We start from the raw sequence: 25242 nt of genomic DNA, 5'->3' as shown, positions 1-25242 counted from the left end.
CCCTTGATCAGAATCAAACCTGAGACCCTTCAGTCCGAGGGCCCATGCTCCAACCACAGAGTCAAACCAACTAGGGCTCTTAAACATTTTTATTGCCTCAATTCATCTGATGTAGCAACAATGATTATGTTATTAAGGAAAAGTAGTCTTTTAGAGGTAAGTTTCCACTGCGAGTTAAACATTTCCTCAAAGGAAAGGGTATAAAGTTTACATCATGCTGAATGCAGAAAAGCTAGTATGACTCCAGAGAAAATTTCCCAGCATAATATTCAAAATCTGATCACTGAAAATAAGATAATTTGAATTCAAGGCTCTTCAATGATTTACCCAGGATAGAGAACTGGATTTTTAATCAGGTTGAGGCAAATATTTTCCCCTGAAAGAACTGGAGACGCACCTGCTTATCTTCAGGCAGTTACTCTTGCTCCCTGAAACTGAGAAGCTGGTGAGCCCGGACAGCCCGGGACAGGGCCCAGGGCCGAGAACAGCAGGAGGAAGGCCACATGTGCAAAGCCTCGGGCCCTGGCTGGTTCTGGGCAGGTAACGGCAAGGGCAGCGGGGCTTTCAGACAGCTGTCTGCTGTCTGGGAGGGGAGGTGGCCAGGGGAGTGCAGGGTGGGGCTGCCATCGGTCCAGGAGGCAGCACAGAGAAACTGCAGGTGGAGGTGGTGTTGGGGTGGGGCCTCTGGGCGTTCACCAGGCCTGAGTTTTACTCTTATCAAAGCTCTCAGTGACTCCTCACAGCTACACCCGTGGGGAGGCCGTGAGTATGTGAGCCGCTCATCCGCTAAGTCAAAGGCAAACCCAGGTCCCTGATTTTTCATTCTGAGCCCCAAGTCCATGCACACTGGACCAGAAAGGTTTAGACCAGCCAGAGAGGGACTGAGAGGTTTACCACCCAAGAAGCATCACCTGGAAATCTGGATCCCACTTCAGCTCAGAGAAAACTAGGGTGGGAGGGTCACGGCAGCCACTCGAGTGCCTTGGGCATCACACCTGCCTGGCCAACTTCCGTGGGCAAAGACTGACAGGCTGGGTGCTCAGCTATCCCTGGCACACAGTGATGCCCCTCAGTGGTAACCACAAGCCATGAACGACCCCTACTCTTTGTTATGCTTGGCCTCCCTGTGCATTTCTGTCATTATGAGAGGACTATCGACTCTCAAGATGGGGATACTGGGTCCCACGAACTGGCTGCACCTCGATATAGCATGGAGGAGATCTGGGGCAGTGTTGGCATGTCTGGTCCCTGTCCTCACCGAGCCCTGGGTGGCATGGTAAAGAGGCAGGCCCAGCCCCTTTGCCCCCACTCTCACCTCCCAGTCCAACAGACAAGAGACATAGGAAGAGCCACCGGGGGGTGAGCCCAGCTCCGGGCAGGAGGCAGGTAAGGCACAACTGCTGAGAACTATTATTGGTCAAGAAAGCCGTCCCAGCCCTGCAGCCATGCCCCTAGGCAGGCTTGGTCCCTGGACTCACCCCAGAAGTGGGGAGTGAGGGAGTGAGGGACAGGGCTACAGGGCACCCATGTCCCGGCAAGATACTCCAATCTTACTCAGCATCCCCATAGGACGCCGGTGCCTGCCACCCACCGGCCAGGCACCCATAGGCCCCCTCTCAAGGGTGGCCAGCGAGGGCATTTTCGGGGTACAGGCGGGAGAAGCGGCCGAGGGCCCAGATGGGGAAGACGTTTCTGTAGCTTGTGTAGCTGATGGCGCAGGACTTGTTGAAGACTCCAGAGATGTTTTCCTGAAAGGACACAGGGACTTAAACTCAAAGGCTCCACCACGTAGGCAAGGCACTCCCTAACCCAAGAGTCCAGGTGGAGGGCTGGGCAGCTTGTGGGGAGAGTCAGCGAGGCAGAGCCCCAACAGCAGTCCTCCCCCCACATCCCAGCTCTCGGACCCCTCCACCTGCAGCACCCTCCTGCCTGGTCACCAGTCCTGCACAGGTGTGTCAACGCCAGACTCATCCAGAGAGGGGGGTTAACCTCACATGACCTCGTGACCCCACGCCCACAAGGATTGGCAGTGAGGGGCCCATCAGGCAGAGCCTGAGGGCTTCCTCCATCCAGCGTCCCGGCATCACCAGCCCCGCCCCTCAAGCTAGTGCTTAGATCTGCTTTCAACACAGGCCACTCGTGAGTCATGTCTCGGAATCTCAAATCCCCCCGCCCATGAGCCCCCCGTGAGGGACACAGGGCCAGGAGGGGATAGGAAACTGAGGTCAGAGCCCCCACAGCATACCTGGGGCCAATCACCATTGGGGAGCTGTTTTGTAAGCAGACATCTGACTCCTCTCTCTAGGGCCTCTACATCAGGATGCCTGAGGAAGAAGAGGCAGTGAACACACCATCACCACTCTGTGGATGAGACAGCCACTGGCTGCAGCCAAAACCTGGCCCTCACCCTCCACAGCCCAGCACGGGACAAAGATGTGAAAACCTAACCCGCCATGCATGAGGTATCGGCACCACTTGGGACAACCAGTGCACCTCAGGCTCTCGCTGCACAGCTCACCCCAAGAAGTAGAGAATCCAGCGAGTGCGAAGGCGAGCAGGCCAGGTGGGCAGCGCCTGAACATGGGCAATGAGGAACCCCACCTGTCCCAGACCTGCTGCTCTGGCCCTGCCATGAGGCACTGCTCTTCTGCACCCCCAGGAGAGGAGGAGGCCAAGCCCCTCTGCCCACTGGTGCTCAGGCCCCCTAAGAGCCACAGAAGCCACCAGTGCTAATCCTCGCTCATCTCACAGGTTCAGGACCAAACTCAGCTGTGGGAGGCAGACTGGGGGCCGGTCCCTGACCCCGTTCCCTGCTCACACTAACCTGGCCTAGCTGGTACGGGGTTTTAGGAAGATTCCCCAAATGGCCCCGAAGCAACAGGGCAGCACAGACTGGGCTACTGTGCATGCCCATGTATGCATACATGGGCATGTTACATGTGCATGAGTTTGTGTACCCATGTTTGCATGTCTGCACATGTACACCTCTGTGTGTACACCTGCCTATGCACACACATGGCTGAGCTCTACTGTGGAAACAGGCAGGACCACGGAGCACAGCTGTGGGTAGCGAGCCTCTTTGCAGGAACCCACTGATTCAGACAGACCTATAACTCTGGACAAGGAACCCTGCAACCTCACCTCCTCCCATCCCTGCACGCAGAGCTCCGCTGCCCACATCCCGACCAAGTCCCCAAGTTCAGTGTCCTTCCTCTGTCTGCCCCCACCTGACGGCCATCAGCCCCATCAGGGCCCAGCACGTATTATGGATCTGGGAATGGGCACTCTGCACGTAACGTCGCTGCTCACAGGACTCGAAGTCCTCGCCCCAGCCTCCGTCCGCCATCTGCTGGGACAGCAGGAAGTCGCAGGCCTGGGTGACCTCTGCACAGGCAGTCCTGCAGACACCAGACACGAGACACTGTCACACAGTAGAAGTCCCAGGCCCCTGGGTTCTCACCCTGGCCGGGCCTCCTTAGGGCTGTGGGGAGGGGGGCTGCACTTGAGGTCACCCACCATGGATAAAGTGAAAATCTTTGTAGCTGCAGGCGGCCTCATTGCCATGAGCACCCCATGAACACCCACCCAGCCAAGCAGAATTGGATGAGGCCACTGGACACAGCTCGGACTGAGGCCTCCGCCCTTCCCTCAACGCAACCCAGAGAGTATCCTGGACTGTAGCCACTCCCACTGTTTTAAAAAATGTAAAAACACCCCCAAAATCAAACATCAAAGGAAGATACTCCCCAGCAAAGCATCACACTGAGAAGACCCCATCCCACCAGGGGGCAAATGCCCGCACTCACCCATCGCGGTAAATCTGCCCCATGCAGGCAAAAGCTTCCAGCCCGAACCAGGTGCCGTAGGTAAAGCAAACCCCCCAGGAGCTGGAGGGAGACACGGGAAACGGAGGTTCAGCTGCCCAGGCCTCACTCAGCGGATGGAGAGGACGGACACGTCCAGCATGGGGAGGCTGTGGTTATTTTCAAGAGAAACATCCGCGTGGCCGTCACAAGCCACACCAGCTGCAGAGCTTTAGACCCGTGAGGCAAGCCCGCCCACAGCCCTCGGGTACAGCTCGTCCACTGGAACCACGAGCAAGGTAAGAACTGATCCAAACCCAGAGGGGAGGACGTGAATAATCAGACCCAACAAATAAGGCACAGGCCACCGAGCATGCCCCATACACTCGCCAAACACCGCCAGGGGGAAGGCCCGGCATTCTCAAGGGACAAGGTCCACCAGAAATCTGTCGCTGGCAGCCTCCTGCCAGAGACCTCTGGTGTAGCACACGCATGCCGCGAGTGCAGCCGTGCCCGGGGCCCACACATCTCACTCACCCTTCCCAGGAGCCGTCAGCCCTCTGCTGCCGACGACAGAACTCCAGGCCCTGCTCGAGGGTCTCCCTGCAACACAGGAGGATGGCCCAGTGAACATTCCAGCAAAACAGCAATTTGCTCAGTTCTATCCAGTCTATAGTCTCAAAAAAAATAAGCATGGTGTCCCCTTAAAAAATATGTAAAAATAAACCAACGACTCAGAGAGGAGACACCAGCAACTATAGGACACAGGAGGGAGTTAAAGAAATGCAAGACGGAAGCAAACAGTGAGGGAGGAACCAACATTAGAAGCGGCTGCAACAGGATCAGTATCCCTGAAAACAATGTCAGTGACAGGGGCTTGAGTAAATCACACAAGATGAAATTTTACGGAGAAATTTAAAAATCAGAGAGAAAACAAAAGATTTAGAGGACAGAGAAGCCCCATCGCAAGTCTAACTGGTACTTCAGATAAAGAGACCAGTTCTCTAGAAAGGCCAGAGAGGAGGTACAAGCCCAGCCTGAGGTGCCGTGACCCTTGCCTTCGGGGCTCACCCCATGTCATCTGTCAGCTCCTGCAGAGCTGATGGGACATCACTCCTCTGACCGCATCGCGTGACACGCTGGCCTTCCTCTGGCCAGCAGAGTCCCTCTCTCTCGATTCTCTCCCCCTGCTGGCTTTCACAAAGCCGCACAGAGGCCCCCTGGGCCAAAAATGAAGGGTGGCCTCCAGCCAACAGTCAGCAAGCAAACAGGCCCTGAGGCTGACAATGCACAGGACTGGACACCTGCCAACAACCACACGAGCTCAGAGAAGATCTTCCTCAGTCAGTGCTCAGAAGAGACAGCGGTCAGCTGGTGACAGGGCCCAGAAGCTGGGAGGTGATCCCCGCACATTGTTTTAAGCCAATTCTGTAGCAGTATTGTTACTCAGTAATAGGAAACAAATACAGAGGTGAAGGTACAAATAAATTATATCAGTAATAAAAAGAGTAGTATGACTATAGGTATAATGGAAATCAAAGTTAAGATAAAATGAGAAAAGTTAAGACAACACATTTGAAATGTGAACAAAATATACACATTACCAGGAAAATTAACTTATCAAAAATGACCCCAAGAAGAAACAGAGATCCCGAATAGTCCTATAACTACTAAAGACATGAGTCAAAAATGTGAACTTTTCCCAGAAAAAGAACCCCAGGCCTAGAAGTTTTATAAGTGAATTCTATTAAATTATCACGAACAAGCATTCTAATCTCACACAAACTCTTCCATGGACTAGGAAGAGGAGAAACACTCCCTAATTCATTGTAGGGACCCAGCATTAGCTTTTCACGGCCGGATAGGGAAGGCGAGGCACGTGCCTCCAGGGCTGAGCTATGTCACAGCTCGGCATCCACGGATGTGGATGCAAGATTCTAACTAAACATTGGGAACTGAACATGGTAGAGATATACTAAGTCAGGTTCATTCCAGAAATGCAAAGGTGTTTTAACATTAGAAAAGTCTACAAGAGTCATCCAGGACATTAGGAGATAAATACATAATCATCTCATAGACATTGAAAAATCACTTGCTAAACACAATACCTGCTCACAACAGAGGGAAAGAAACAACTTAACAAAATTAGAAAAAAGAACTTTGTTACCCAGAAAAGAGGTTAACTACCAAAAACCTACCACAAATATCCTTCTTAATGGAGAAATATTAGAAGCAGTCCCCTTTAAAAAATCTTTACAACAAAGATGCCACTATTACTACTTTCCACAAAGAAAACTCCAGGCCCAGATGGAGTTTCCAAACATAAGGACAAAATAGCAGAAATCTCACAAATTCTTCCCGAGAACATAAAAAGAAAATATACTGTCCAGCATCGCTTCACAGGAGACCCTGACAGAGACATTATAATAAGGAAAATTACAGACCAGTTTCTCTTACAACCACAGTTGTAAAAATCCTAAACAAAACAGCTCAAATTTAACCCAACATATAAAAAGGAAAGCTTAGGACCAAACTGAGCTTCCACAAGGTTCACCATGAAACACACGACAGGGAATTGTCCCACTCGGGAGCCAGCAGCATGTACCTGGGACACAGCCCGTCACTCCTGATCATCCTCTGTGCCCAAAAGATACACACGTGTTCACAGCAGGATGATTCTTAATAAGCAGGAACAGCCCCACGGGCCCATGACAAGCATGGGGACACAGCGTGGCACCTGCACTCAGCACGCGTGCCGATGGCCAAGAACAGTGTGAACGGCTGCTCCGCAGGCCTCGTCTCCCGAGCAGGAGGCCGAGGGAAGGAAGCCAGGCCCGGGAGACCCCACTTGGGTCCTCGGGTGCAAGAACCCAGCAGCCACAGAACCAGGAGGGGAGGGAGCTTCGGCAATGTGTGTGCCCCACGCGGCCGGCCACACATTCTGTCCACTTCACGACAGTTCCTCAGGCACCACACAGAGGGTCTGCATGCTGCCCTGCCCATGTCAGACTTCAACAACAAGGTTTAAAAATTACATGTCGGCCCAGCCGGTGTTACTCAGTGGTTGAGCGTTGGCCTATGAACCAGGTCATGGTTCGATTCCCAGTCAAGGCACATGCTTGCGTTATGGGCTCAATTCCCCAGTGTGGGGCATGCAGGAGGCAGCTGATAGATCAGTGGTCGGCCAACTCATTAGTCAACAGAGCCTAATATCAACAGTACGATTGAAATCTCTTTTGAGAGCCAAATTTTTTAAACTTAAACTATATAGGTAGGTGCCGGGGTCCAGCCCCAGCGGGTCCAGGGGTCCCCAAAGGCGTAGACGGAGTCGGCGAAGAAGGAAGGACACGGAGACAGCGTTCAGTTGATCAGCAGCCTAGCCAGGATCTCTAGCCAGGATCTCTAGCCAAGTTCTGGTCTGTATCTCCAGAGAGGTTCTCCTTAGGATCTCCAGCCAGGTTCTGTATCCATGTTGTCTTGCTAGGTTCTCCAGCCAGGTTCTCCAGGTTCTCCAGCCAGGTTCTGTAGCCAAATTCCCTCGCTAGGTTCTCCAGCCAGGTTCTGTCCAGGTTCTCCAGCCAGGTTCAGTTACCAGGTTCTAGTCAGGTTCTCTTGCCAATTTCTGTAGTCAGGTTCAGTCCAGGATCTTTTGCCATGTTCTCTCCAGCGAAGTTCTTCTGTCTGTAGGTTCTGTGTAGGTTCTGTCTTCTTAGTTCTGTGTTCTAAGCTCTGTATTCTAAGTTCTGAGTCTTGCTGTCTTGTTACATCTGTATTTATACCAGTTGATTCAATCCTATCAATCTCTATTACAAAGGTTAGGGCGTTTCTTATCTCCATTCCAGGGAGTAAAGATTATGTAGCTTAAGCATGATTGTTCGTAGTTAAAGTGATTAATTGCCCACCTGGCACTTAGTTAAGAGGTTTTATTCCCTCCCTAACTTCAGGGTAAAATCCCTACCTGGGGAAACAACCTTTCTCAGAGACCTTGGTTAAAACACATAGTGCCAAGAAGGTGAGCAAACATATTAAGAACAATATGCCATATATGCCAGGTCCCTTGAAACAGCAAGCATGGACCGGCTCCCGGCAAATTCCCCCTTTTTTATTTTTTAAAAGCAGGCATTAAAAAGAAAAACCCCAAATGCTCTCTTATATCCATTTTAAGAGTAGGATTGGCGCTTTCCGCTATTACCTGAGTCCTGAGCTATCACCCCAGGGAGAGCTTGCCAATCCTGCACTTTCCCAGGGTGGAAAGGCTGCAGTGGGGTTAAGGATAAGGCTCCTTGGGCCTACCTTCTCCCATGCCATTACATTTACCTTTCCTTCCTCAGAAAAGCATGGACATACTTCTTGTATAAAACGTTCTGTCTGACTGGGAGTAACCTTAATTCCTCTGCTAGCAAGCATATGTGCTAAAAGATCAATACAGAGTCTTATTTCTTTAGACTCAGTATGGCACATCTTCTCAATCTAAGAATCAATACAGAGTCTTCTTTCTTTGGACTCAGTATGGCACATCTTCTCAATCTAAGTTCTGTACTATCCACCTTCTTACCCTACTTATCCTCTATAGGGGGGTCTGCAGTACCCTGGTGGAGTCCTATCCGTCCCGAGTGTGGGGTTCTCAATGGGGGTGGGGGCTTACCTATGGGAATCCTGTTCCAGGAGTTCCCAAAGGTGTGGACGGAGTCGGCGAAGACTATCCACCCTCTTCCTACGGTGGAGTCCTATCCATCCCGAGAGTGGGGCTTACCTAGGGGTCCCTGTTCGGGCGCCATATGCCGGGGTCCAACCCCAGGGGGTCCAGGGGTTCCCAAAGGCGTAGACAGAGTCGGCGAAAAGGGAATGACATGCAGACAGCATTCAGTTGATCAGCAGCCTAGCCAGGATCTCTAGCCAGGATCTCCAGCCAAGTTCTGGTCTGGATCTCCAGCGAAGTTCTGGCTAGGATCTCCAGCCAGGTTCTGTGTCCATGTTCTCTTGCTAGGTTCTCCAGCCAGGTTCTCCAGCCAGGTTCAGTCACCAGGTTCTAGTCAGGTTCTTTTGTCAATTTCTGTAGTCAGGTTCAGTCCAGGATCTTTTGCCATGTTCTGTCTCTAGGTTCTGAGGCCAGTTTCTGTCCAGGAACTTTTGCCATGTTCTCTTCAGCGAAGTTCTTCTGTCTCTAGAGAACGTTCTGTGTAGGTTCTGTGCCTAGGTTCCGTCTCTCTTGGTTCTGTCTTCTTACATCTGTATTTATACCAGTTGATTCCAATCCTATCAATCTCTATTTCAAAGGTTAGGGCGTTTCTTATCTCCATTCCAGGGAGTAAAGATTATGTAGCTTAAGCATGATTGTTCGTAGTTAAAGTGATTAATTGCCCACCTGGCACTTAGTTAAGAGGTTTTATTCCCTCCCTAACTTCAGGGGAAAATCCCTACCTGGGGAAACAACCTTTCTCAGAGACCTTGGTTAAAACACATAGTGCCAAGAAGGTGAGCAAACATATTAAGAACAATATGCCATATATGCCAGGTCCCTTGAAACAGCAAGCATGGACCGGCTCCCGGCAGGTAGGTACATTGTTATTAACTTAATTAGGGTACTCCTAAGGCTTAGAAAGAGCCACACTCAAGGGGCCAAAGAGCCGCATGTGGCTCACGAGCCGCACTTTGCCAACCACTGGATAGATGATTATCTCTCATCATTGATGTTTCCACCTCTCTCTCCTTCTCCCTTCCTCTCTGAAATCAATAAAGATATATTTTTTAAATAATAAATAAAATAAAACTACATGTGGACACAGGTGGAGCTAGGGGTATGGATCCGTAACATTATTAAGATGTGAAAAATAACTCGCTTCTGTTATACTGTGCTCCTTGGAGCCCCCAGTACATGAGTCTGATACGTTTCAGGGCGTACAACCAGGTGTAAACCCCTCTCATATCTAAATGAGCTTCCCTCCAGGGCCCCTTTATATAATGGGCTTCCTTAGAGGACAACAGCCCTCCATGTCTGTTGGCAGCGCCTGAGCTCTTGACCCAGCTGGGGGCACCTGTGGCTGAGCGGCGGGGCCCTTACCTGACTTCCCCCGGCCTGTGCTCCGGAAACTGGCTGTGGAAATGCTTCAGCGCCTGCATCACGGCCGAGGTGCATTCCACATACAAGTAGTCGATCATGATGTCCCCTGTGAAAGGGAAGGATCCAGGCCTGTGAGCTTCACCTCGGCGATTCAGGCCAAATCGTGAAGAACACGCACTGTAACGTGCGGGGCCTGCAAGGCTCATCAAGAGCCTGACCCTTCCCTGGAGGAAGCGAGGAAGGTGTCACCAGTGACCAGCCCAGGGACACAGCCACCAGGTGGCACCTGCACAAGTGACCTGGTGACCGAGTGACCAAGTGACCTAGGCAGCGGTTCTCAACCTGTGGCAGTCGAACGACCTTTCACAGGGGTCACCTAAGACCATCCTGCATATCAGATATTTACATCACGATTCATAATAGTAGCAACATTACAGTTATGAAGTAGCAACGAAAATAATTTTATGGTTGGGTCACAACATGAGGAACTGTATTTAAAGGGCCAGAAGGTTGAGAACCACTGACTAGAGGCCCATCTACTAGGACAACCAGGCCAGCAGAAGGATACAGTAGAGATGCACCCCACCCTGAAAACCCTCCACTGGATCATGTTTCAGTTACAGGAGGGGTACAGAGGCACAAAAAGTCGGGTCAGAGTAAAGAACTGGCCCTGACAGACCAGAACGATGACACTCAACACGAGGAACAGGGAGAGAGGGTACCCACCACACCTCCCCTGCAGGAGCATCAGGAGGCAGGGGGTCTCCATGGAGGACAGAGCAGGAGTCGGCCCAGCTCGGGCCAGAGCCGGCTGTGACTCTGCGACAGAACCACAGCTTTCTGTTTACGGCTGGGGCATCACAGCCAACTGTGGAGGTCGGGGAGCATGGAATGCTCCAGTGATTGGGGGGGTTCCTTAAAGGATCTGCCACCATCCTCCAGAGCCTTTGTGGGCACTGCCCCTGGCCGGGGGAAAGACCTCAGGACTCTGGTCAGAGAATCTGCCTTGGGGCAGGCAGGGCCCGGGTTGTGCCCAAACGCCCTGGGCCAGCCACTCACCGAAGACCTCCGAGGGGTTAAGCAGCTCCAGCAGGTACCCTCCACGCTTGGTCTCGTAGGTGGCAAACCCCCCATCAGGGTTTCTCATGCTCAGCAACTAAAACCAGAGACCACACATTGTGAGCGCTGAGCATGTGCGAGCAGCCGAGGCTAGGTGGGTGGGCTTTCGGAAGCACTCAGGGCTAAGTGCTGACGGCAGGGGTGAGCAGCAGGGTGAGTTTTCACATCAGACCAAGACTCTCAGGTGCCCTGAGCATGGGCTGCAACCTTTCTCGACCAGCTACACCATAAGTAACTATCTGGGAACACACTCTGACACACTCACACATTTATAAGTCATGTATGTGCTGTGGAACCACGTGCCCTTTGCTGTACGACACGCACTGAAATGGATGTGCTGAAAGGCGTGTCCTGTTTTACCAGATACCCAGTGGAGACTGCCAGCCCTCCCGAAGGAGCCTCCAGAACTAGAGAGAAAACAGGGCCACAGCAGCCACCCCAGACCAGTCCAAGGCTCGTACACCCACTGGGAAGCGCAGGGCTCCGCACACACCCAGCCAGGACCTCCTGCTGGCCCAGCACAGGTGCCATCAGAGGACATGCCCCTCTGGCTCACGGTCTTGGCCCTGAGTGTTGGCTGGTACAGACCCTGTGGGAAGTACACGTGCGTGCACAGCTCCTCTGCAACACTAATGGGACCCAAGGGACCCCTGCGTGCACGGCGCCCCCAGCACCTGGGGAACAGAGCCCCATGCCCAGCAGCCTCACCACAGCAACAGCATCGAAGAGCCGCTCTCGCGGGACGTGCGTGGTGACAAAAGGACACTTTTCCTGCATGAGGAGGATAGACTTCAAGGCCTCAGCTGTGCAGTCGGCGACGATCCAGCCACAATCCAGAGTACTGAAGGGGAAGCCGCCCTGGAGAGCAGAGACTGTGACTGGGGGGTGGATCACCCAAAGCCCCTGCACCCTCCACACCCGTGGGGAGCCACAGCCCCAAGCCACACACACGTGTATGGGCCTCCAGCTTCTAGCACAAGAACCCCACAGACTATAGCCTCTCCCCAGCGTCGCCCTCACACCCCATCACACGATGGGCACCAGAAAAGGCCATAGGCACCCTCCTGACCCCCGGGAGGACGCAGCCACAGCTGTCCACACTCTCACACACACGGAAGAAAACAGCCCCTTCTGCCCTCTCTCCTCCCCCCATCACTCTAATTCACAGCCCAACAGCTTATTTCACGTCCGGACGTGTGTCTGTCTGGAAGCATCTCAGGGCACAGACGTGCACACAGCATGTGAAGAGGCCACACGGCTCAGCTGCCTCAGCCATGCACCTCAGTTGGGGTGTCTCGGGAACATCGCTGGAACCCCCACATGCATCCGTAAGAGCAAGAAGCCCCAGGACACCGAGGGAGGAGCCCCCCTGAAAGGCCCGACCCAGCTAATAGGCAGCCTCTCCCAGGGCCTGGGGCAGCAGGCACGACGCAGGTACCTTGCTCATCTGGCGGTAGTACTTCTGGTAATCGGGCGGGTTCTCTGGGACCTGGGAAGTGTACGAAGGGCACGCGTGGAAAGCACAGGAGGGAACATGTCACCACCACACCAGACACCGCGGCGGGGCAGGCACAGCAGGACATGGGGAGTCTGGTGCTGCGGCCCTCGAGGCATCGCCCCCACGGCCCACCGCCCAGAGCCCTGCCCACTGCTGGGAAACACAATCAGGCACCCCTTGAGCTGGAGAGGGCGGGGGAGGGGGAACCTCTGCCCATGGGAGGCCCCTCACAGCCCCCAGGGTTCACCTGTGAGATCCGCAGGAACTCGTGCGCCTTCTGCAGGCAGGACGAAAACTCGGGCCTGTGGTGTGCGCCCGCCTGGAAGAGAGAAGAAGCTGAGCCACTGGCCACAGGAGCCTGTGGGGTAGGCTGGTCTCCGGACGGCTGCCACCGCTGGGAACAGGAACAAACCCACCCGGGGTCTTAGGTGTCTGCCGACAAGTCAGAAAGACGTGATGGAAAAATGGTGTGGGCAGGAGGGATGTCCACACCACACCCGCCCACCCACACTCACAGGGTCCTGACCTGTCCGCGGCAAACCCCACATACGCTAGCCCGGCCCCACATAGCCTGACCCCTCCTCAGGGCTCCCCAGGATTCCATGACCTCATTCCACCAGAATAAAAACATGCTCCCACTTCTCTCTAGTGCATGCTCAGTGGCTCTTTCCAGAGTGTCCAGGAGAAGAGCCTGGAGCAGTCCCCACTGCCATGTCTCCCGGGGCAGCCTCTCCAGCCTCCCTGTTCCAGAAGCCTCCGAGCCAGCCCACTGCCCAGAAAAGACCCTGCTTCAGCCGATCCATCGCCAAGGCCTTGGAGCCCAGGAAAGCGAAGAGTCAGGGTCAGCAGGTGTTGTGTCCTGGGCACAGGGGTAGGTGCACAAGATCAGCTGGAGGCCGAGGAACAAGAAAACAGCCACGTACCTCCAGCAACGCCTGGATGGCGAACGAGGTGTCCCAGACCTGCGAGCCATTGGTGCCCTGCACACGAAGAGTGAACCATTGCAGCAGCCAGGCAGAGTCCTCCCAGCCGCCCACTGCCTCTCGGAATCTGTCAGTGCCGGAGGCTCCCACCAGCTCCCGCGAAGAGGCAGGAGCACCCTTCAAAGCCCATGATGGCTTGCGGGGGCTGGTCCTGCAGGCAGCCCCACCTGCCTTCATCGGACCGCCAGCCAGGAAAGGACTGTGTCAGGGTACTTCAGGGTCTGACAGCCAACCCCTGTGGTCTCCACTGCCTGTGGCCTCTATCCACCCTATGACAGCCTCTGGCCCTACTGTGATGACCAGAAACACCCCCCGCTTCTGAGGCGGTAAGGCCTGGCTGAGGCCTCGAAGGGGCTAGGAAGGCCCCCTCAAATCCAAGCCGGGAGCCTGGTTCACTGGTCAACACTGAGGTCCCACCGGAGCACCGATGACCAAACCCCAGTGAGGCAGCGCAGGACTGACAGGCATGTGGATAACTGGGATGGGAGTGGAAACACCTGAGCCCAGACCACCTGCGGCGCTAACAGGACAGCAGGATCGGGGCCCAGTGGGATGTGTGGGAAGAACTCCCACCACCAGGAAAACTGCCTGGCCAGAAGAAACCCGAAGGACATCAACCCTCAGGGCCTAACTGCCGATTTTCTGAAAATACAGGGCCCAGAGGAAGAAACCAGTCGGATCCAGAAGGTGGACCCTTTAGAGCAGCGGTTCTCAACCTGTGGGTCGCGACCCCTTTGGCGGCCGAATGACCCTTTCACAGGGGTCGCCTAAGACCATCCTGCATATCAGATATTTACATGACGATTCATAACAGTAGCAACATTACAGTTATGAAGTAGCCACGAAAGTAATTTTATGGTTGGGTCACAACATGAGAAACTGTATTTAAAGGGCCAGAAGGTTGAGATCCACTGCTGTAGAGGCAGGTGGCCAGGAAAGAAGGCACTTGGAAGATGGCTAGCAGAGAGCATCAGCCACTGGGCTCTAATCCGGATGCCCACAAGCCCAGCACAAACCACACTAAGGCATCCCTGACTCTGCGGTGGCAGAGACGTTTCCTAAAGACAAAGAAGCCCTCGAGCGCAGGGACATGAAAGGGCAGTTGGCATGTTCTGAAAATCCTTTTACAAGAGACTGGCGGAGTGGGAGTCAGGCGCTGGGAGAGGGGCTCAGGGCCTGCCTGGAGGGCACCGAGGTGAGCTTCTACGCTGGGAGCGCTGGCGTGGGGCCCGTCCCAAAGGCCCAGTGGCCTGTGCACCCCAAGGCCCTGCTGGAACCTCTGCTTTTGCACACTGAGCCCTGCGGGTTCAGCAGACAAAACCCCTCAGGGTGGCCCAACGGCTCCAAGGCCTGCTGCTTCCAGGGCCCCTGTAGCTGGAGGAGGTCAGCCCAGGAAGCCCTGCACTGTGGCATCCCACCCCAGGGTCACAAACAGAAAACATGCTGGGGGTCTGGGAGGTGGGGTGATGGTGTCAGATCACCTACACAAACCGATGGGACACCTGCAGAGAAAGGCGCCGGGAAGTGCATCTCAGGCCTGAGGGACGAAGCCATAAACCCTGAGGGTGGGAGCAGCTCCGCAGGTGCTAGGCTGGGGGCAGGGCTCTCTTCCTACCTGAGGCCTGCAGTTCATTAGTCAGGCCACTGTGGGCTCTGAGGTCACTGTCTGCTCCTGGCCTGCAGTCCTGAACTACTCTGGCTCACAGACGCTCCCGCATGGTGGCTGCAGAATCCTGGAGGACTCTGACCCTCAGCGCTCCCACAATCCAAGGGCTCTGGGCTCTCCTGCACACTTCCCAGCCCTGGAGGTGCGCCATGAACCCTCCGAGACAGGATGGAGGGTCTGCAGCCGCTCATCACACTGCCAGGCCTTGTTAGGAGTGATTTGTAAATCTCAACAAACCCACAGGCAGGAATGGTTGCAGAGGAAGCCGGCAGCCGGCCCTGCAGCTCTCACCTGCATCTTCATGCCATCGAGGCCCAGCCTGTGAAGAGAAAAGCCAGGTCAGGAAGCAGAGCACGAAGAGCTGGGAGTCAGGCGGTGCCCAGAGCCTGCATGGGCAGGAGACTCAGGACAGCCCCCTCTCCCCAGCCGGGTGAGAGGGAGCAGGAGACCCCTCCAAGGCACAACCCATAACTGACCAGCTCTCCTTGTCACCAAAGCCTTCCTGACATTCACCTGAAGCTGCCCTGTCCGCTCACAGGCTTCCTGGTTCTGCCTCCTAGAAGCACCCAGTTTGCACTAAGGGGTGGACCTTTCCACTCAAACACAACCCTCCTCAGCTTCCACGACCCTGAAACTATTGGTTCCAGCATCACACCATACGCCATGGCACCCTCGCTGGGACATGAAGGTGGAGATAGTCACATGCCTGCCGCCACGGCTGCGGGGCCCACAGCTACGCCAGTCAGAGACAAAGGGTGAGACCAACCAACCAGGCCCTTCCCACCACACTCACCAGAGGTAGTCGGGGATCCTGGAGACGTGCTCCTGGAAAGCGCAGGAGGCCGGCCCGTCCACGCGCCAGCGCACAAGCATGTTGATGGTTTTTGAGATCTGCAGGAGACGGGACTGTCAGGGCTCTGCTTCTCACCAACCCCACCGAGGGCCCAGCACAGCCCCCAGAGGCCAGGCCGGGCCTTCTGGTCTACCCCACGTTTCCCAAGCACACGCTGCTTCCAGGCCTGAGAGACAGAGCCCCTGTGGTGTCCAGGAAACCTGGTCTCCGAGGGAAGTGGGAAGGGGCAGAAGGTGTGCACAGAGGAGGGAGGGAGACCTGTAAAAGGTGTGAGCCCAGGGAACTGGCAAGTGAGCAGGGTGCCCGAGAGGGCTCCTGGGGACAGAGGGGCACAGGGGAGATGCAGGCCAGACCTGCCTGCTCAGAATGGCATGTTCTAGAGGCCCAGACCTTCCACTCTGGGATCTCCTAAGGCAAGATCTAACTAAAGCCTACATCTAACTTAAGTCAGACGTGCTTTACGCACATTAAATCAAAGCCAAGAGTCACAGTGCTGCTAAAAGGAACACAACTGACTGCGCTGTGGGGCATCATCATTTTCGATCCACTGGGGTTCCATGAGGCCCAGAAAGTGCCTGGGAGCAGGGTCGGGAGTGGGGCTGGGTGGCACTGCACCGACTGGGCGCACCTCACGAAGCCCCAGTCACGCCCCGCCAGGGCTCAGAACTGCTCTGCCTCCTGCACCCGTCGCCCATGGCCTTGAGCCGGCCTCCCCCACCCTGCACTGGCCGCTGTGCACCTGGCCACAGGGTCCCACAGATGTGTCCACACCTGGCCCCACAAGGCAAAGCCAGGTCAGGAGCCCAGAACCTCAGAGCAATGAGAGTTCCACGTCACGGGGGTTGGCAGGATCCAGGAATGGAACCCACGCCCCCTGCTGCTCTAACCCCCGTACGAGAAGGGCAGATAGGAGTTATTAGGAGTGGGGCTGGCCAGAAAGATCCTGAGAAAGTGGCGTCAAAGAGCAGTGTTCAGACACACTAGGTCAGCGGTTCTCAACCTGTGGGTCGCGACCCCTTTGGCGGTCGAACAACCCTTTCACAGGGGTCGCCTAAGACCATCCTGCATATCAGATTGTTTACATGACAGTAGCAACATTACAGTTATGAAGTAGCAACGACAATAATTTTATGGTTGGGTCACAACATGAGGAACTGTATTTAAAGGGCCAGAAGGTTGAGAACCACTGCACTAGGTAGTGGGGGTGGGAGGAGGGCCAAGCACACAGGTGGGGACTAAATGGGGTCCTGTTGGAGCAGAGGGTCGCCTGCAGAGAGCCCCTACTCCCAATCCCAGAGACCGGTCTCTGGGCCTTCCTCCTTGGGTCCTCGCCCACCCCAAGCCTGCAGTCGAGTGCCCACTCAAGGCTGACACCCAGCGGATTAGTGGCACTGACCGGGCCAATGCTGATGCACTTGGTGAAGCGGTCATCGGCCACAATGTGCTCATACAGCTTCCGGATGGCCCGCTGCCGCAGGCTGGTGCTGTGGTGGCGTTCGTACAGGTTGAGGATTACTGTGGGAGCAAGGGCATCAGCAAGCACAGGGCACAGAGGAGCTCCTGGCCTCAGCCCAGCCAGGCACAGGGCCACTTGGGCCCTTCCAGCCTGCCCTGCTCTGCCTTCCTTTCTGTCCCCCATGCCCTTCACACCCCACACCCTGCCTGCCCCCACACATTGGCATGCTGCCCTGCCATGTTAGGAGGGCTCCGTGAGTTGACAGGACAGGGACCCAGCGACCACCCAGGGCCCCGCACACCGCATGCAGTGCCAGTCTCCCAGGAGTCCCACAGGGAGGTGAGCCTGGACTGCAGTCTCTCCCCCAAGGAGGAATGACTGCGCCCTCCAAGGCCCTCAGCTCCCAGTTCTCTCATCTAGGGGCCCAAGCCCCAGGATCACTCCAAGGGCAGGGCAGGTCTGCTGGGCACGAGGCACACACAGCCGGCTCCTCACCACATGACCCACATGACGATGAGAGAGTAAACTCATCGCCACCTCAGGTGTCAGCTGACCCCAGGGAGGCCCAGCCAGCCCCAGGGAAGCACCCACCATACATTACACGGAGCAGCCAGCTGTGCGGCGTGTAGAGATCGTCAGGGGCCACGTTGTTCCTCTGCGCCGGCCAGTCGATGCTGGCATAGTCCTCCACATAGAGCTCCTGGGGATGACAGCACCTCAGCACCCACTGCCTATAGCTGTCTTCTCCCTCTGCCCCCCGAGGGCACTCCCTGATCCACACCCCGCACCCCAACCCACCTCAGGGCCTGCTTCCCAGGGACAGGTGCCTGTGCCCCATCCCACCACAAGAGGCCCTCTGGGCAATTCCTAAGGGGAAAGGGGAGGGAGGCCTCACCCTAACCCAGGGGTGGGCAACCTCTGGCACCCGTGCCAAACATGGCACGCCAGTAACTTTTGCTGACACATGAAACCCTCTCTTATAATCAATCTTCCATTTACAATTTTTTTCTTAATATTGACTTTTTTATTTTTCAGATAAATTCAGTGTAGGTGCATCTTAGATAAATAATTTTACATAATAGGTATATATTAAAAATAAATGTATTTTTCATCATCATATACTGTGTTTTTGTCGCTCAAATGAATTTTATTATTTCTTCAAGGTTCTTCACATACCTACACCTTAAGAGATATCAAGTAGGCGTAACATGTTCTCAAAAAATTAGGGTTGGCACGCAGAAGAATTTTGAGTCAGAGATTTTGCTGGTTTTGGCACGCACTCACAAAAAGGTTGCCCACCCCTGCCCTAACCTCAGGGGGCTCAGCGCTGCAGGCCCATGGGACCAGGCGAGCACAGCCAACCTTGAGGATGACCCAGGCCCAGGTCCTCACCTGGCGCAGGCTCTGGACCAGCGGGTCCTCCTCAGCATTCAGCCGGGTGGCATAGCAGTAGCTCATGGGCAGGTAGACCTGACGGCAGTGGCACCAGAGTGTGGAGGGGTGTGCAGGCATCCAGTCAGGAAACAGCCTGGGGGAGGGGGGACAGTGGATAAGCAGGAGCCCCAGCCCCGCCATCAGCACCACCACAGCCCCACACCCCCCAAACATGGACTCAGAGTGGCCGAGCACAACCATGCTCTCAAGGGAAGCGGTCAAACCCCCTCCCTGGGCGCCCCAGGGTGCAGGCCACTTCTGGTTCAGCCAAATGCATCCTGAAGCCAGGAGACCGCGGTCCTAAGGTTCAGGACTGTCTGTGGTTTCTCAGTAGTGGCAGACAAACCACGGTAACATGGAACGTTAATAGTGAGAAACAGGTGAGGGGTCTCTGGGACAGGTCTGGATTACCTTCACAACTTTTCTGGAAATTGAAAACTATTCCAAAATGAAAAGTTTACTTAAAACGGTTAGGCCTGAGCCTTTGATCGTGACCTCCACACATGTGTCTTCTGACATCAGCATAGCCAGGCCACCTTCCCGGGTGGGTGAGTACCGGGGGTATTTTTTCTACCCTCCCCTTCAAGCCCTCATCCTCATATTCGGGGCCCTTACACACCGGTGAGGTTCACGTCCAATTGGCAAGCCCGCCAGTGAAGAATGCTGTAATGGCCCCAAGACACGCGCCGTCCCCTTCCAGATTGGCTAACCTTGAGTAACAGAGCCTCTCCGCCCACTTCACCTTGCTGTCCCTCTGCCACCACCACCACCCCACCTCATGGCTGTGGAGGCCAGGCCCTCTGCCCTTCCAGCAGAACCCCGCTGTCACTCCCCAGTGGCCCCTTCACCATGTGCCCTTCCTCCACCAAAGTCATCTAACACAAGCCCCTCCCGCCCCCCCCCCCCCCGCTCTCCCCCCCAACCTCCCCGATGCTCCCTGAGGGACCACACCCTGCTGACAGTGCTCCAGGGGCCCTGTAACAGCCCAGCAGGGTGACCCACCCACCACATGGCCCAACCCAGGGCACCCCCATCCTTCCTTCCAATATTCTTCAGGCAGGAACCGAGGGCCCTGTCATTCCATTCAGTAGGGCAGCAGGGACCGGGCTGCCATGACCCCGCAGAGGCGAGCCTACCACATCTCCGGGAACAGGGTGTTGAGGCCTTCCCAGCTGTAAACGTTCAGGACGGCCAGCCAGAATTTCCCCCAGGAGGGGATGGCCACAGCTCCACCTGGAGAGAGAACAAGCCCATGTTATCTCCCTCCAACTGGACCCTCGGGAGTCATGCGTGCCCTTCTTGTCTGAACTCAGAGCAAAGGCTTCCAAACCCCACACAACAGCCACGGGGTCGGTCAGCAGCTTCCCCAACATGAGTGTGTGCAGCCCCAGGAGAGGCATTCACAGCCCGACCTTCAGGAAGGGGACACACAGGCAGCTACCTGGGAAGGTGAGGGGCCCAGATGCACACAGCAGCCTGTATCACATGGGCCTGGAGGCAGTGAGGGGCAGTGAGCGCACATGCTCGGCCTTCTCTTAGGGCCACTTACGGCTGCCCCTGACGCGTGTCCCCACTCAGCAGGCAGGGCGGCCACTCAGCAGGCAGGGCGGGACTCCAATCTGGCTGTCAGTGACACTCTGGCCCAAGTTGGAGCCACACCAGCAGCACAGGTCCCAGGCACAGAAACACCATCCCAGCTGTGCTTCACAAGGAGGCCTCGCCCAGACTCACATGTTCAGAAATAAAAAACCCAGGAGCCACCAGGGAAGCAAGTGTGGCCCAAACACATTCCCTCCCTAGGCAAGGAGCCTAAAAGCAGCTGGTGAGACCAGAAGCTAACGAGGAAGTCACTGCAAGCGCGACACGTGAGAAGACTGTGGGATTTCATTAGGATGCACACAGGTTAGGGATGGCTCCCAGAGGAGGGACATCCCAGGTGCCAGGGGAAGGATGAGGAGGAACTCCCACAGCAGTGGGGTGGGGTGGAAGGCAGGATCCCAGGCAGAGGGAGCAGCATGCAGAGCCCTGAGGCACGAAGGGACTTCCAGGAGCTGACAGGAGCCCCTGTGTGTGAGCACCGGAGCAGGAGGACAGGTGGACGGAGGAGTGGCCACGAGAGACAGGTGGTGAGGCCTGCCAGGCTCTGGAGAGCAGCAAGAAAGGTCTCAAGTCAGCAGGAGCCATGGAGCCGCCCCAGGGCTGCAATGAACAGCCTTCAGAGCACACAGGCAGGGGGAGAGGTGCTACCTGCTAGAGCCCACCCCGCAAACAGGAGGGTATATGGTTATCTTAATTTGCTTTTTCAAAAACTACTGGCAAGGTTACACCGTTTCTACTTCTCTGCTTTGATGAATTCCCTGTTCACGTGTTTCGCCCACTGTTTCAGGTGAAGGGGCATCTTTCTATTTCTCATTTGCAAGAACTCATTAAGCAAAGTAGCCTGGACCCTCAGCATGTGCTGTGCAGGGCATACCTTTCTTGTGAAGAAGGTTCCGTGCTCGTACCAGGTCAGGATCGTCAGGCCCAACACCCAGGATTCTCAGGGACACATAATTGAGTGCCGTCCCAAACACCGTGGACTTGTCCTCAATGTGCCTATAGGAGCGGGAGACATGGTGGGAAAGTGACATCTTTTATTACTTCTAAGAAATTAAGCAATGCTTTCAGTGCAATGTCCTCAGGAGGTGAGGGGCAGTGAGCACACATGCTCGGCCTTCTCTTAGGGCCACTTAGGGCTGCCCCTGACATGTGTGTCCCCACTCAGCAGGCAGGGCGGACTCCCACCTGGCTGTCAGTGACACTCTTATCCAAGTTGGAGCCACCCCAGCAGCACAGGTCCCAGGCACAGGAATGGAACACATCCTACACTGACATAACAGGACAACACAAGAAACACCCAGAACAGCCACCTCCCATGACAACCAAAACCGGCCCTGCAGAACCTGCCTGCCTCCTCTGCTTACTTCCCACACCCCAATCAACATAATCCATCTAAGCCCCATTCAGCACCATGGCACACAGAACACAGTGCAGGGCAACGTGTAAGGGCACGCTACCACCCTGTGCAGTCAGACGGCTCTGGTGACACCGCAGCATCTGTCATGACGTGCTGGGACCCACAGGCCAGAGCTGGGGCTCACAGGCCTGTTGAGAAAGGCTGAGCTGTTCCCCTAGGGTTCTGTAATGGGGGCCGGTGGTATGGATTTGGCCCACCAGAGCCCACAACCAGGGTGGGCAGGCAGGTGGCCACCTTGGGGGAGGGTCCTGATCCCAGAGCAAGCCCTGCCACAGAAAGGCAGGCTGAGACGAGGGAGAGCTGGCCAGCCCCAGCTGCACCTGTTGCCACCCCAGAGTCAGACAATTTCCTTCTGCCTTCGTGATAACAGCCAGATGGTTTTCACTGCAGGTGAGGGTCTCAGGTCCCTAAGCCGGTCATGCAACCAATTTATAACACAAGCTGGGACACTGACCACTCCCCCATCCATGCCAGGTTCACAGTTACAGTCACCCCGCCCCTCGACAGGTGCACGTCCTACACAAGAACATCTGTGCACATGTATGCACACATGGGCAGTGACAGGGCCGAGCAGACTCACAGGCCCCAGCCGCCGTCCGGGAGCTGCACCGACCGCAGGTACCGCACCATCTCTCCTTTGTATCCAGCTGGCAGAGGGATGCGCGCCACGTGGCATGTGATCAGGAGGCCTGTGTGACAGAAAAGATGTCTGGCCCTGGGAGCAGGCACTCGGCACTGCGAATCCCGGCCCCTTTCCTCCTGAGGACCCCTCCTGACAGGGAGCTATTCCCAAGGTTCTCCTTCGCACAGAAACAAGCCTGGGAAGGCTACTCCTCTGGACCTCGAAACCAGTGCTCACCACAGTGATGCACATATGTGCACATATGTTCAAGCCAGATTCCCATCCTCTCCATGTCACAGGTGAGGTGGCCGAGGCATCTGAAGTCCTATCGCCTTGCCCAGGGTTAAAGCAGACCAGGGGAAGAGTCTCCACAGGCTCCAGGTGGGCCGAAGAGAAGACAGAGCCCTTGACTTGCTCCCAAGGGCAATTTCAGGCCAAAAGACTAATTGTTTCTTTAGAGAAACATTTACAGGATGTAGGAGTTTTCTGTTTTTGTTTTTTTAGTGTGCAACAGTCTTGTGCAGCCAAACTAATTCCGTGCCAGGAGGCCTAGCAGCAATGTTCCTGGCACTCACCAACCCGAACTTGTAGCTCACCTGGCTGAGCTCCTTCAAGGTGCGTCCACATGCCAAAGCAGCCAACAGAGAGCTTAAAGATACCCACTGACCACCCTGCCTGCAACCAGCACCTTTGCACAGGCTCCGCCCTCCGCCTGGCGTGCCTGGGACGCAAGAGCCACCCCTCCCCCACCCCCAGAGCGCCCTTGCTTCCCTTGTCACAACACTGGGCTGGCAGTGCCTTCACCCCCCTCTCCCAGCACCAACACCAAGATAACTAAGGTGCAGGGTAACCCCTCCCACCCCAGCCCTTTTCCACGTGAGCTCCTGGGTGCAATCCTGCTTGCTCATTCACACCACAGACATACACCAAGGGCTTGAACCAGGTCAGGCCAGTACCCCAATGATGCCCCAGGGTCGCCTCGCCCACGGGCCCGGGGCAGCACCCTCCTACCTGGCAGGAGGAAGAGTGGGCCGCCATAATCACCCGCCCAGTGCCCGTCCTCGGCCTGCAGCCCCATGTAAAATGTCATCCCATTCAGAGCCCCCTCATGGGCTGTGTGGGCTTTGGACAAGTCTTTAAAGTAACTCCCCTGCAAAAGAAAAGAGAGATGAGACCTCAGGTGGTCTGTGGCCAGGCTAAAGGAGCCCTCATCACTTACAGCCCAAGCCGAAATAATGAATCTGAATTACTTTAAAAGTCTCAGCTGTTTCAATTAAAAAAATGTGAAACTCTTTGATGATGGTATTACCATCTCAGCAAAGTAAAAGGACAGCTCTGGACTCTCATGGTTTCGCTTTCCAGACAAACATATTTGCAAATTTCTTCACAACTTCTCCAAGTGCCCAAGAGCGTGGTGGGGCGGGGGCGATGCCCATGCAAACCTGAAATTCAGGCCTCTCTCTCACAGGAAGGGGCCAGAGGACCACACAGCAACTGGCGGCCCGGGCACAACCAGGAGACCCATTTACACTGCATACTCTCTGACTAGCTGAATTTCTTCTATGACATTCACTGGATCAAAAATATTTTTTCTGCCCTGGCCAGGTGGCTCGGCTGGTTGGGAGTGTCCGCGCATGCCCCAGACGGTTGCAGATTGGATTCCCAGTCAGGGCACACACCCAGGTCGCTGAGGTCAGCGGTGGGCTCTGCCTTATGGGGTCCCCCTCTATGATGTTCCTCTCTCTCTCCCTCCCCTTCTCTCTAAGTTCAGTAAGAACATATCCTCTGGTGAGGATTAAAAACACACACAAACCCAACATTTTTTTCTGAATAATAAAAAAATAAAATAGAGCAGTTTCTTACCGACGACTTACTGATAGAGGAATTGAAGCAAAGGGGTCCATTCAACTCACACCCTATATATATACCAGCTGATTCCCGCAGGAACCAGCCTCAGTGGCATGTGGCCCCGGCCACTTCCCACTTCAACAAGGAAGAAGACACCCGCCACGGGCAGCTTTTGGAAACTCCCTGCTGGTTCCCGGTGCTCCCGGCTAAGGATCAGGGATGTGAGCAGGAGTCCCCGGCTGTGTGGGAAGCCCTCGAGCACTACCGTGTCCAGTCCCAGGGAGTGAGCTTCCAGCGCTGTCTGCCCGCGGCCGGGGTGGTCCTCTTCTTGCAAGTAGGTCCACACCTGCCTTCCCCTCTCATTGCTGAGTCGCCAGCGGCTGAGGTCAGTGGCGGGCTCTGTCTTATAGGGTCCCCCTCGACGACGCAGACACCTGGAAACGATCACGAGTGGCCATCCTGCCTCCTCTTTAGCTCAGAGCCCGGAGGTCTCACCTCCAGCAACGCGCAGGCAGGAAACACTCTCAGCGCCACTCCGGCCTCTCGCTGCTGCCCCATTATCTGTCGTGGCAAGCGGAGGCGCCGGCCACCAGGTTCCCCAGCACCTCCACCCCACCCGGCTCTCCTCGGCCCCGACCCCATGCGGCCCTCGCCCACGCGGGACCTCCTCCGAGCCCCGACCGCGCTCTCCCGTCTGGTGGGACACCCAGCGCGAGGACTCACGTGCCCTCGGTCATGACTGCCGCCGAGATCTCTGCAACTTGCACACGGAGCAGGGACCCACCGCAAGTGAGTCTTCGCACTACGCGGGCGCACCACCCGCTATCACGCGTAGTGCAGTGGGAAGATGCCCGTACAGCCAATAAGAACGCCGCAGGGGTGG

At 55.5% G+C, this 25242-nt stretch overlaps 1 protein-coding gene across 5 annotated transcripts; it reads right to left on the bottom strand.

The window, feature by feature from the left end:
- Window positions 1-71: 71 nt before the first annotated feature.
- LSS (lanosterol synthase) lies at window positions 72-25242 on the bottom strand. Of its 5 annotated transcripts, none has more exons than XM_036349395.1 (22): window positions 25083-25096; window positions 24625-24793; window positions 23523-23661; window positions 22470-22578; window positions 21347-21468; window positions 20010-20106; window positions 18832-18967; window positions 18031-18139; window positions 17380-17498; window positions 15924-16021; window positions 15422-15449; window positions 13405-13461; window positions 12729-12800; window positions 12422-12472; window positions 11692-11841; window positions 10924-11020; window positions 9865-9970; window positions 4341-4406; window positions 3807-3887; window positions 3228-3398; window positions 2246-2324; window positions 72-1748 (listed from the first exon to the last, which is right to left on the bottom strand). In XM_036349395.1, exons 1-22 carry the CDS (start codon window positions 25094-25096, stop codon window positions 1617-1619), a joined length of 2202 nt encoding a protein of 733 aa, XP_036205288.1. In that variant the 3' UTR covers window positions 72-1616. The 5 variants fall into 5 exon arrangements, 4 of the variants coding, with proteins under 4 accessions (XP_036205288.1, XP_036205289.1, XP_036205291.1 ...); XR_004974031.1 differs by having other exon boundaries at window positions 1612-1748; window positions 3310-3398; window positions 25083-25242; XM_036349396.1 differs by lacking the exons at window positions 24625-24793; window positions 25083-25096 and adding an exon at window positions 24375-24567 and having other exon boundaries at window positions 1617-1748.

Source organism: Myotis myotis, unplaced genomic scaffold (assembly GCF_014108235.1).
Source record: "Myotis myotis isolate mMyoMyo1 unplaced genomic scaffold, mMyoMyo1.p scaffold_m19_p_2, whole genome shotgun sequence".
In the NCBI taxonomy this organism is placed as follows: domain Eukaryota; kingdom Metazoa; phylum Chordata; class Mammalia; order Chiroptera; family Vespertilionidae; genus Myotis; species Myotis myotis.
Note: the sequence above shows the minus strand (reverse complement) of the source record. Positions and strands in the feature narration are given on the sequence as shown.